The following is an 11752-nucleotide window of genomic DNA, read 5'->3' on the forward strand; positions in this document are numbered from 1 at the left end:
ACGTTTTCTGCATAGTTAAATATCGCCATCTGGCGGATAAGTGATTTTCTTCTCTTTTCTCTGTCTCTAGCCTATATAATTTCCAGGATTGTTTTTCTGTATAGGCTATAATAATATAGAATATATAATAATAATTATAATAATCATATATTATAATATTGTAATTATTACAATGGTAGGCCTATATAATATAGTAATAGATTATAATAGTTATTTTCCCGGTAAGGGGAGGGAAAATGACAACTAGCAATATGACAATACCGCATGAACTTTTCCAGAACAGTCTGGGGTTCAGGACAGGTTGACTTGATTTTTTTAATCAAATATCTGTGGAAAAGAAACTTACACTGCTTGAGCTTTGAAAGGCACCACTGGAGGGCGCCATTATGACTTCCCCTCCCATTACCGTGTGACACTGATCCTGGACCAGGTTTGTCATTTCCCTAGTGCGGCTAACCATAGAGATATCTATGCAGCTAACAGGCCGTTAGGACGGAAAAGCTGATCCCAGTTCAGACCGAGCTGAAACTGAAAAGGGGGCGTCGATATTGACGTAAACTGTACAGACAAACGTGCTACTGTACCAGCAGCTTATTCCAAGACAGGCTCCCCTTAGTACCAATGAGCATTGCCGTTGAACGCCACCCGTCCAATGAACGTTCGCCTTGTAAAAAGAGGCGGGCCTGTCGAGCTGTGGGTGTGTGTGTAGTGTTCAGTGTAGGAAGAGGAGGTCAAATGTATGCGCTGCCTGCGAGTTTGAAAACGTGAGGCTGCCTGCAGGAATACAGGTAGATCATTGTGTTGTAGTTGTGTCAGTCGACAAAACAATACAGACTCAATTATTGGAGCTAAGATTTATATGATTATTACATATTCATAAGTGTAGCAGCATTGTCTGGGTGTTATTATCCACGGCTCAGTGGTCGGCAAGTTACAACCACAATGGTCGCGTGCTCTCAGACAGCTAGTTGAAGCTAACTTTATGGTCATGACGTTTGCTAGCTAAGGACGGTACCCCCTTATCACCAGGTTTAGAGGTTATGCATGTCAGTGGTAGGTAGCCCGTCCTCTCTGCAGAGTAGCTAGGTAGTTAGCTGAGGCACTTGGCCGTCGTTGGGCAGTCATCTCTCTCTCGGGACTTTGTTTCACAGTCGCAGCAGCCGACATGTTTCAGTCCGTGCCCAGGCGTCCGATTTGCGAGATCGGTGTGAATGCAGCGAGGCTTCAGAGCAGCACCTCCTTCCGACGGGGGGTCGTCAGTGTGAAACCCGAGCGGGTGGCCTCCAAGCTGGGCAGGGGCATGGGCCTGTTGTTGTCCTGGCTACAGAGAGCAGGTGTGGACGCGTGCGAGACAGCTGCGAGCTCCGCCGGCAAGAAGAAGAAGCAAGGCTTGCTCTCCATATTCGCCAACCACTGCAGCTTTGTGACTGGCCAGAGGCTGCGGCGTGCGTACCAGATCGGCGAGCTTTACTCCAACCTGTACTCGGAGCGGACCAGGTGGACCCTGGTCGGGAGCCTATGGCGCAGACTGCACAGCAAGCACGCCCCGACGGGCAAACTGATCGCGGCCCTGGTCGGTGTCTTCATGTGGGAGAGCGAGAAGATCCAAGATGAAGAAATTCACAGGTATGTTCTGATGGTAGAATCTCCTTAAAAACACAACAAACACACACACACACACACACACACACACACACACACACACACACACACACACACACACACACACACACATTTAAATGATTTATTGATGTCCACATAGATGCAGAGTACAAAGGACATAAACACTAGTAATGCAATCAGATGTTGGGAGTTGGTCAGATACAAGAGTGCCTAATTGGCGACCACAATAATGCATACAAAGAAGATATAATACCACACACACACACACACACACACACACACACACACACACACACACAAACACATACTTGTACATACACGGGGAATGCGATCTGTCATGTCAACAGTCCAGTAACGTTACACTGGTGTTTGCATCCCTGCCAAGGAGTGGACTTGAGATGCAGGCACTGGACGTTGTCAAGCGCCTGAGCTCGTCGTCGGGCACGTCAGTGGGACAGCTGGAGCCTGGCTGGGAGATGGTAATGGAGAAGAAGGACTTCAGAGTGTGGAAGCGGCCCGTCCCTGGCAGCCACCTGTATGAATACAGAGGTCAGCCAGCAGCACAGTCTCACACGTGTGGTGGAACCAGATACTGTATTTCATAAGCACATTGCCAATGTTCTCCGAGTTCCTCCTGTGCTCTCGGGCGTTTTACTCGTCCTCCCTATCTGACGATATTGGTATGATTGTTATCTGATAAATGTCAAGTGTGTCATCACTTGTTTATTTTGCCTGCAGTGTTGGGCTCCTACAATGATGTCACCCCGAGACAGTTCTTCAATGTTCAGGTACAGAACTTTTATATAAGCACAATCTTTTACCCCCCATGTTTTCTTGGCAGTGGGTTCCTTCCTATCTGGAGGAAACCCCAGAGGAGCACGGAGAGAACATGCAAACTCCACACAGAAAGGCCCTATTTGATGACCCCACCTGGGCCGTAGGCACTGGGGACATGGGAATGGGAACACGCCCACAGCGTCCTAGGGGGGAATCGAACCCAGGACCTTGCTGTGAGGCGACGGCGCTACCACTGCGCCACCGTGCCCCTAAAGCATAATCAGTCTTGAATCTATAAAATCCTTCTATAGTTGAAGTAATATTATATCAAGTGTATATCCAGTCAATAATCTCCGTCAACATTGGGTTTGTTTAGCTCTTCAAACTACAGTACTTCAAACTACAGGGATGCAAACTAGTCACCTTTAGGTGACAGTCACCTTTTTGATCCCAAAATAGGGCACTTAACTGATTGATTTTGAGTGGTTTTGTATCAGCCCTGGTATCTGTCACCTTTTTCACTCTCCATGAGTTTGCATCCCTGAAACTAGCAATCAATCACAAAACAAGAATGATGTAACACAAGCAAGCAAACCAAAGCAAACAATAGCACTAATTTAGTGTATATTTACTATTCATTCCCCTATTGTTGGTGTTAATGTCACACCCTGGTTGCACGAGTCTTTGGCAACCAAGCGTGTGTGAATTCTAAAGACCATACTTTGCTGCAAATTCCTGAAAATGCAGCAGCGAACATACATGTGACATCATGCTAAACTCTTTTCCCGCTAACTATGCTAACTTTACTCATTTAGCATCCTGCAACTGACTCTGACTGCTGCTAAAAACACACGTTCTACTACGACACCCGTAGGGTGTTACCCAATACCCACTAGGCCGCACACTTAAAAGGGGCAAGGCTTGATATAACTATTCAAGTCATTTGGTGAAAATTCTTGTATTTCTCATATCACAAAATATATATCGCAGAAACAAAATCTATTGCAATGTCAGTTTTTTTCCAATATCGTGCAACCCTCATTTATGGCAGCTTTTTGGCATGTCCATTTATTACCCAACCCCTCTTGCTCAACCCTGAATGTTTGCACTGCATGTACTGATGTACATTCCAAAGTAACAGTAGCATGTAGCTCCTGCATGTGTGTGCTCATGTGTGCATGCTATATGTAGCATGTAGCTCCTGCGTGTGTGTGCTCATGTGTGCATGCTATATTAAGCATCTTCTACCCCACTCATGCTTCTCCCTTTCCCCCAGTTGGACACGGAGTACCGGAAGAAGTGGGATTCTCTGGTTATCAAGCTGGAGGTGGTGGACAGAGATGCCAACACGGGCTCCGAGGTGGTGCACTGGGCCACACACTTTCCTGTGAGTTTCAGAGGGAGGAGGCTGTTCATTCAAAGTCATGTGTGTTCATAGGGGCTCTCTGTTGTGTCAACAAAATATGAGTGACCTTGTCTTGTCGTTAAGCCAAGAGCAACCGTAGTCACTATTAGGGCTGGGCCATAATTCAGTATGCTCGTTAATCATCTTCCAGTGGAATCATATTGCCATGATACTGTTGATTTAGGGATATCTTGATGCACAATTCTTCTGTCTAAATTGACGATAACATAACAAACGCTGCACATTTTATTTAAAAACTCTGACAAAACTAGGTATGATTTATTTGTTACTAATACCTACCATTACTATTTGGTTAAATGGAGTGAGCAGTAATTTGAATCTTTAATGTGATCAATAACGAGAAAATCCTTACGATCATCATGATATTGATGTCAACCACATCGCCCAGCCCTAGGCAAAGTTGCTCTTTGGCTTGTGTTTTTTTTTTATATATATATATATTTGTTTCCCGATTTTTTTTTATCCCATTTTTATCCCCCATTAGTGCTTCTTTGGTTTGTGTTTGAGTCATTCATGATTTCATTTTTTGCACACGTCCCCTCACAGTATCCCATGTACTCGAGGGACTATGTGTACGTTCGCCGCTACGATGTTGACATGGAGAACAACCTGATGATCCTGATGTCCAGGTGGGACTTTTGACTCGTCTCGTATTTCTGGAGTCAAATGTGTTTTGGATACATTTCTAAAATGACGACCTTGTATTCTTTTCCTGTCTTTCACCCTCTTGTGTATATGTGTAATTTTGTTGTGTAGGGCCGTACAGCATCCTCGAGTCCCAGAGACTCAGGACTTTGTGCGAGTTCATTCCTACCAGTCAAAGATGGTCATCCGCCCTCACAAGTCCTTTGATGAGGTTCGTGGTGAATGTGTGAACTTGTGTTAGTCTTCCTTCCAGATCTGTTTTTTTATGCAGCAGGTTTGATCTCACTACGTTCTTTCTTTCTTTCTTGACAGAATGGATTTGATTACCTGCTGACCTACAGCGACGACCCCCAGACTGCCTTTCCCCGTTACTGTGTGAGCTGGATGGTTTCCAGTGGTTAGTTGACTTCTCTTCCTTGTCAAAACTGATCTCTTCAAAACTGATCTTGCTGGATTAGCCTACCTTTTTGTACACAGATGGCTTTGTGGTCTGTTGAAATTAGGGATGCACCGATGTGAAAATTTTGGCCGATACCGATAACCGAGATTAACATTGCTGGTATGGCCGATAACCGATATTTACCGATGTCGATATGATCTGTATAAAAACACATTCCTATGATAATAACATTTTGTACATAGTGAAAAACACATGTAAACACTGTGAGTTTGAAAAAGTTATGCATTTCTTTATTTCCAAAACACTTGGAAAAGCCCATAAATCAGAGATTTATCACAATGTTTCCTCTCAATGGGAACATTTTGGCCGATACCGATAACCGATATTAACATTGCTGTTATGTCAATATGATCTCATAAATCAGAGATTTACCGCATTGTATTTGTTTCCTCTCAATGTGAAAATTTTGGCTGATGCCGATAATTAACCGATATTAACATTGCAACATCGGACCGATGCCGATATGTTAAAAAATGACTAACATCTGCCGATACCGATATGATTGCCGATATATCGTGCATCCCTAGTTGAAATACAAACCGTGCCATAATAATAAGAACAGTTGCCCTTATGAACATACATCTGCACATGATTTATTCATGTATGGGCCACATACCGGTTGCATAAAATGAAGGGCACCACAGTCAGTATTAATACAGCAGGGCTGATATATCAGTGTCAGATACAGTTATATAACTCAACTGCCAGACACTGAATTTGCTACACAGTCGGTTGCCAGGCGGGGTCGTCAAAAAGGGCCTTTCTGTGTGTGTGTGTGTGTGTGTGTGTGTGTGTGTGTGTGTGTGTGTGTGTGTGTGTGTGTGTGTGTGTGTGTGTGTGTGTGAGAGTTTTCATGTTCTCTCCTGGAGCTTCTTGGCTGTCATTTCAGCCATCTATTTTATTCACTTGCCTCCTGATTTCCAGGATGAGTCAAAAACACTGCTTTTCTCTTTCCTTTCAATCTGAGCCGGCCGGACTATTCAATTTGACTCCACATTCTTGTTAAATGGTCTGCATTTATATAGTGCTTTTATCCAAAGCGCTTTACAGTCAGTAGGTACATTCACCCATTCACACACCGATGGCGGCAGGCTACCACGCAGGGTCCTGGCACACCATCGGGAGCAATTTTGGGTTCAGTGTCTTGCCCAAGGACACTTTGACATGCAGACTGGAGGAGGCGGGAATCGAACCACCGACCTCTTTTATCCAAGGCGATTAGTGGACGACCCGCTCTACCTCCTGAGCTACAGCCGCCCCCTACTATTCAGCTTGTACAAAACAAAAAACATAAACAAAACATGACTATATTCACAACTAATATTATTTGGAACCGTACGTTTAAGCTTTTGTTCTCTGTGTCTTGTCAATGAATTCAGTTCCCTGTTCATTCAGTTGCCCATCATCCTTAATGAAATGAACGTGAATATTCTTGTGGAAACTCACAGACTCAACAGGAATAAGTGCACTTTGTGTAAAAGATTCTACATCTCGGTGTAATTGACGATAATATTAAGCGGAACATCCAGTTATCAAAAGGAAAAACACTAAGGCAGATAAAAAAACGGACATGTTTGGGCCAACACAGACCTTCATCACACAGGCCTTCATCAGGGCAAACCTGATGGTTTAGTTGTTTTTCCTTTTGATATCTGCAACTCCTCACTAAAGAGCACCTTCCACGTCACTGCTTACCTGCTTGAGCGCTCTGTGTGCTGTTTCTCTTGTTTTAATTCCCCTAAGCATGACAACAACATCAACACAGCAGCCAGGGGTTACAAGTCCTTTCTGCTGTTTGTGTGTTTGTGTGTGTCATATATTTAGCTCAGTACAACCCCCACTTCACTGTGTCATATATTTAGCTCAGTACTCTGAGTACCCATTTCAGTGCCTTCAATGGGGTAGTATAGTTCATTCATACATTTGAATTTGGGCAAATGACCGTCAGGCAGGAAAATCTACTTTGCGGCTATATATATATATATATATATATATATATATATTCTATATATATATATAAATATAATATAATCATAATTTTATTGATCCAAAAAATACAACTTCATTCAAAAATAACTTTCCCCAACAGTTTATACGGTTTATGATAATTTTATTTAGAATTATTTTCTGTTTTGTTAATGTTTTATTAAACTGTAGAACAATAGCACTTCTCATTGGGATGCGTTTGGTCCGAGTTTGAGAATTGCTGATACACTAATTTCTTACCCCAGATACTGTATATACTGTATTTCCTGTTTTCCATGGATTTGATATCCTACCCTGACAATGGTTCCTCTCCACCGTCACATCTGGCAGGTATGCCTGATTTCCTGGACAAGCTTCATACCGCTGCCTTGAGGGCCAAGAACCTGCAAGTGGGGATCCACGACTATGCAAGTTTCATCAAGCCCAAGTCCGGCGACATGAACCGCGCGCCGAGCCCGGACCGCCTCACCGGGGACAGTGCACGCACGGGTGGGCCCGGGCCCATCTACGCTTGAGATGGGAGTTGGTACTGGAAAAGGGGGGTATGTTAGGGTGTTTTCACCTGTACGTTAGGGTGTTTTCACCTGCACTTCAACACAGTTTCAAACCCTCCGACCTCAACACCAAGTTTACAGTATGGATACATTGCAGTAAATGGGACCATGGAATGGAAGTTGCGACCTACGTTGAAGATGTTACGTACACTATGTCCATGATCCATCCACAGACACGACTAAAACAGTGTATCGGTCCTAAATGAAATGTCATGATGAGAATAACACACTGTTTTGGTGAGAGTATTTTCACTCTGGAGGAAATGTTGCCAGGAAATTCCAACTGCCCGCATTACCAACCGACGTCACAAGGGGGGAAATGTGTTCCCTCAGCCTCCTTTTTGCTAATACTAATATGCACTGCAACCGTTGGGGAGACTGAGCCAATATACCCTTATTGTAGAGATGCTATTGCCAAAGCACTGTTTCACTCACCTCCGTGTTCATCGTTCTTGTTGGTGAAGGTTGGCTGTGTTCGCTAGCAGCCACACCGCTGTCTGTTGTCTGATGGATGATTGCTAGTTGTCATGGCAACAGTTGCGCCGTGATAGACGGTACAAGCAACGATACCGACGGATAACGTCGCCCAAAAGTTAACGCTCTCCTCTTGTGTGGTTTTGTCATATTTAAGATATTTCATAATGTTTCTGAGTCGTGTCCTGACAATGTTGATTAGCCACACTGTTTGCCAAAATATTTGTTGACATTGAACTTAATTTTGTGCTCAAGTTCAAAAGGTTAAGTTAGTTGCTAAAATGGGACTATGACGTATGACTCAATGGCACACTATAATCGGACATAATGTAATGACAATTCGATTCTGACTGAGGGACGAGCTAGCATGTTAACTAGCTAGCTAGCTGTGTTAGCTAAGCCCACTGCCTGCTGCTCTAACCACGTTCGCCGGGCTCAAAACATCCAATGAGTGACCAAAACATACGCTTATTAACCCGTTGTCACACTCGTTCAATAAGCTCATCAGCTTTGAAATACGTTGGCCAGTTGTTGATATCTCAGCAATAATGTGGCTTGCAGCTAAGCTAACGCTACGGAGGGAATACTGTGCAAGTGCAGACAAAGAGTATTGAAGGCAAGAGAGACGAAGCTCTTGTGCCGCCATGATGTTGCAGTGGAACAGCCTATTAGCCTTCGCTTCTTATCATTGTAAGTTCTTTGGCGCAGAATCCGATGGCGTGCGACTTTAGCAGGCGCTTATAGAACCTTTTAAATGGAACCGCAACCGTTACACAGGCAGAACAACTGACTGGAGGCAGATTTTAAAGTTTTCCTCACTGACAGAGACGGAGGCGAGTTGTCCGTGATGAACACTAGGGCTGCACAATTAATCGTGAGGCTTCCCACAATCATGAAAACAATAAAATCGAGATAAAATCGTGATTTGATTGATTGACTTTATTTGGTGATGTCAACAAAACAGGGCACAAATACAAAAACAGACAATCACCGAGGATAAAAACACAATAAAGCCACAGGCTTATTTCCATTGCGGTCCTCTGAACATAAAACATAAAAGAGACAGACATGAAACACAATTTAACGTTCCGCATTACGTTTAGTAAATGTTGCTCTTATTTTCTCTCAGGTTGTAAATCCAGCGCACCCCTTTCCCTCACAGCGGTGCACTCCGCCCCTCCTCCCAGTTTCGTCTAGTTTCAGCTCGAGTCGAGAACAGATACTAGCGTGTTTGTTTCGATGTTCCCAAAGTCAACGAGTAATCGTGTTAAATAATCATGATCTCAATATTGATCGAAATAATCGCGATGATCATTTTGACTGTAATCGTGCAGCCCTAGTGAACACATTGCCAACAAGTCTCCGGCAACTGCTTTTCTGATTTGCTCGCAGCATTAAGTGGTCGATCCTCCGAACTGAGACAGAACAGGACCGATTTAAAAAAGAAAAAACGACATTTTGATTCAGTGGGAAAGTTTGTCCAGAGGATTGGAGATAAATCTTCTGGGGCTTTTATGGTTTCTCCATGTTTTGCTCTCAGCACAGCCCATCTTTCACACTGTCCGTCCCACCGTGTCTGGAGTGACTGTTTCAACCTGCCATCAGCCTTCTGAAGATAACCGCTCCCTCACCATGCGGGGCAAAGTGTCTTATTACTGTCTTATGACAACCACAGAATCCTCAGATAGACGTGTGGTACGACTGCGTTCCATTGGTGATTTTTAATCAGTAATGCAACCCCTCCTCCCAAACCCCAACAGACACACTCTTTAAATAACGGATGCCCTTATCAAAGAAACGTATAGCACTTGTGCCACCTCATATAACCCGTCTGCATTTCATTGGAGTTGAAAACGGAGATGAAACATTTCAACGGAGAAGTTGTCAGATACCCTGGCGTTAACACCTGTTGCCTGGAGTAACGGGTGTCTGTATTTCCTGTGTGTTACCGTAGATCCTGTACATTCACATAACCGCACCGCAGCCTAACTTGAGTCGAGCTTTGCACCGCAGCCTAACTTGAGTCGAGCTTTGCACCGCAGCCTAACTTGAGTCGAGCTTTGCACCGCAGCCTAACTTGAGTCCAGCTTTGCACCGCAGCCTAACTTGAGTCGAGCTTTGTAACATTTCCTTTCTGCATCGTTGTCTCATCTTTTTTTTCCCTCTACAAATACGTTTGTTCTAAGTGTAGGTTCTACTGAAACGACTAATCGTCCTCGTTGCTGTTGTAGTGATCTGAGTTTTGCAGGGGTTTCTGTGAATGTGCTAAGAATACCACCACACGGCACGACGTGCTGTGGTACCAGTTAACTACAATGTTTACAGCCTGACAATCCGGCACAAATATGGTGACGTTCGTTTGTCTTTAGGAGGCATCTCATCTTGTACTAAAATGTTGACGTCAAATTTGTTGTAGATGTACGTCAGAATGATTCGGCAACGATGACGCTTTCAATTAAGCCAATATAATTCTGAGTCTAATGAAGGGTCCACTTTTGAAATAAAATCCCACATCATGTATTAATTATTTGTTAATATGTCCCCCTAATGTCTAAAATATGTAGAATTCCTATTATCTTTAGTGAATTGTTTCTCCTTTGTTAAAAATAATAATAATGAAAAATAATGCTTGATATATTGAAAGTGTGACAGAGGAAATTAAATCCCGAGTGTTTGCTCTTCATCTTGGTATGGTCAAACGGAGCCATAATGTCATATTAAAATGAGCATCATAACGTATCTGAATTGGATGCAGTTTGAGAAGATTCAGCTTGTGAATGTAACATTGTGGTGTGCTGTCACATGTAGACACTCGTGTGCCACCTGCAGTCGTCCAAAAGAGTGTCATCATACAGTATACTGTTGTGTTTTTTTCTTTGGTTTCTACAAGTAGGATAACATTTGTTGTAATTACCGAATGTTGATCACTTTAGAACCCATATAATTATATATATATATATAATAAAAAATAAATGAAATTTCTTTGGGCTGGTGCACTCGTAAGTAACCCTGTGATTTGCAGAAACATCGAAGTGGAATAACTAATCGGTTCAAATAAACTCATTTTCAAGTGTATTTTACAGTGTTTTGGTGTTTCTCTTCATTCCCTATCTTTTTATTGTGAGAGTGCTTATGTTAGAGAAAACAGCTATACGCATTGTGCTAGACTAGTACCAGACAGCAGCTACAGTCCAATCTAATCTCATTTATACTCCATTTATACATTTTCATTCGTAAATAAATGCGTCCGTTCCAAACGGTGTAATCATCACTGCCCACATACTTCCATGCGTCTTTCACGTTATGTTTAGCAATACATCCACCAGTGGGCAGTAGAGAGTCAAATGTGTGCATGTGTGTGTGGTTCTGCTGTGTTTCATAAAACACGGAATGAACGCAGAGTATGGACAGAAGGCTCTGTCCGTCTCCGTCTTTAACGTAGAGCATAAATGGGCCTTTATCCGTAAACCCTTACTTCCTGCTCGGCACATAGTGATGGACTGCACCGCTCACTCAGAGCACTGTCACTGATCTGGAATCAGCCTGACAGTCGACACTTTACACACGCTCTGCCTTACTGGCTCCATACATTTAAACAACTCAACTGTGTGGCTCACCTGGTAGCACGCGTTCGACGGAGGCTCAGTCCTTCTCATGGCCGACGCGGGTTCGAATCCGACCCGAGGTCCTTTGCCGCATGTCATCCCCTCTCTCTCCCCCTACCTTTCCTGTCTGCTTACTGTCTTATCTAAATAAAGCCAAAAAATACTAAACTTGTCATCCCAGCAGAATTGTTGGTAGAAGTCA

General features: G+C 43.4%; 1 protein-coding gene across 1 annotated transcript; it reads left to right on the forward strand.

Annotated features, from left to right (window-relative positions):
* The first annotated feature begins 808 nt into the window (after positions 1–808).
* On the forward strand, positions 809–11002 carry stard7 (StAR related lipid transfer domain containing 7). The gene is made up of 8 exons (XM_083657633.1): positions 809–1626; positions 2009–2172; positions 2362–2411; positions 3677–3787; positions 4373–4455; positions 4583–4682; positions 4784–4868; positions 7248–11002. Exons 1-8 carry the CDS (start codon positions 1166–1168, stop codon positions 7430–7432), a joined length of 1239 nt encoding a protein of 412 aa, XP_083513759.1. The 5' UTR covers positions 809–1165; the 3' UTR covers positions 7433–11002.
* The last annotated feature ends 750 nt before the right edge of the window (positions 11003–11752 follow it).

This window comes from Poromitra crassiceps (genome assembly GCF_964638095.1).
Source record: "Poromitra crassiceps genome assembly, chromosome: 21".
Taxonomy (NCBI): Eukaryota; Metazoa; Chordata; class Actinopteri; order Beryciformes; family Melamphaidae; genus Poromitra; species Poromitra crassiceps.

What these genes read in the sequence shown, in the direction of transcription:
- stard7 (XM_083657633.1), top strand. Translation starts at nt 1,166, where the DNA reads ATGTTTCAGTCCGTGCCCAGGCGTCCGATTTGCGAGATCGGTGTGAAT. An exon ending in CAAGATGAAGAAATTCACAG is followed by an intron (nt 1,627 to 2,008) that starts GTATGTTCTGAT and finishes ATCCCTGCCAAG; the next exon opens with GAGTGGACTTGAGATGCAGG. An exon ending in ACTGGGCCACACACTTTCCT is followed by an intron (nt 3,788 to 4,372) that starts GTGAGTTTCAGA and finishes GTCCCCTCACAG; the next exon opens with TATCCCATGTACTCGAGGGA.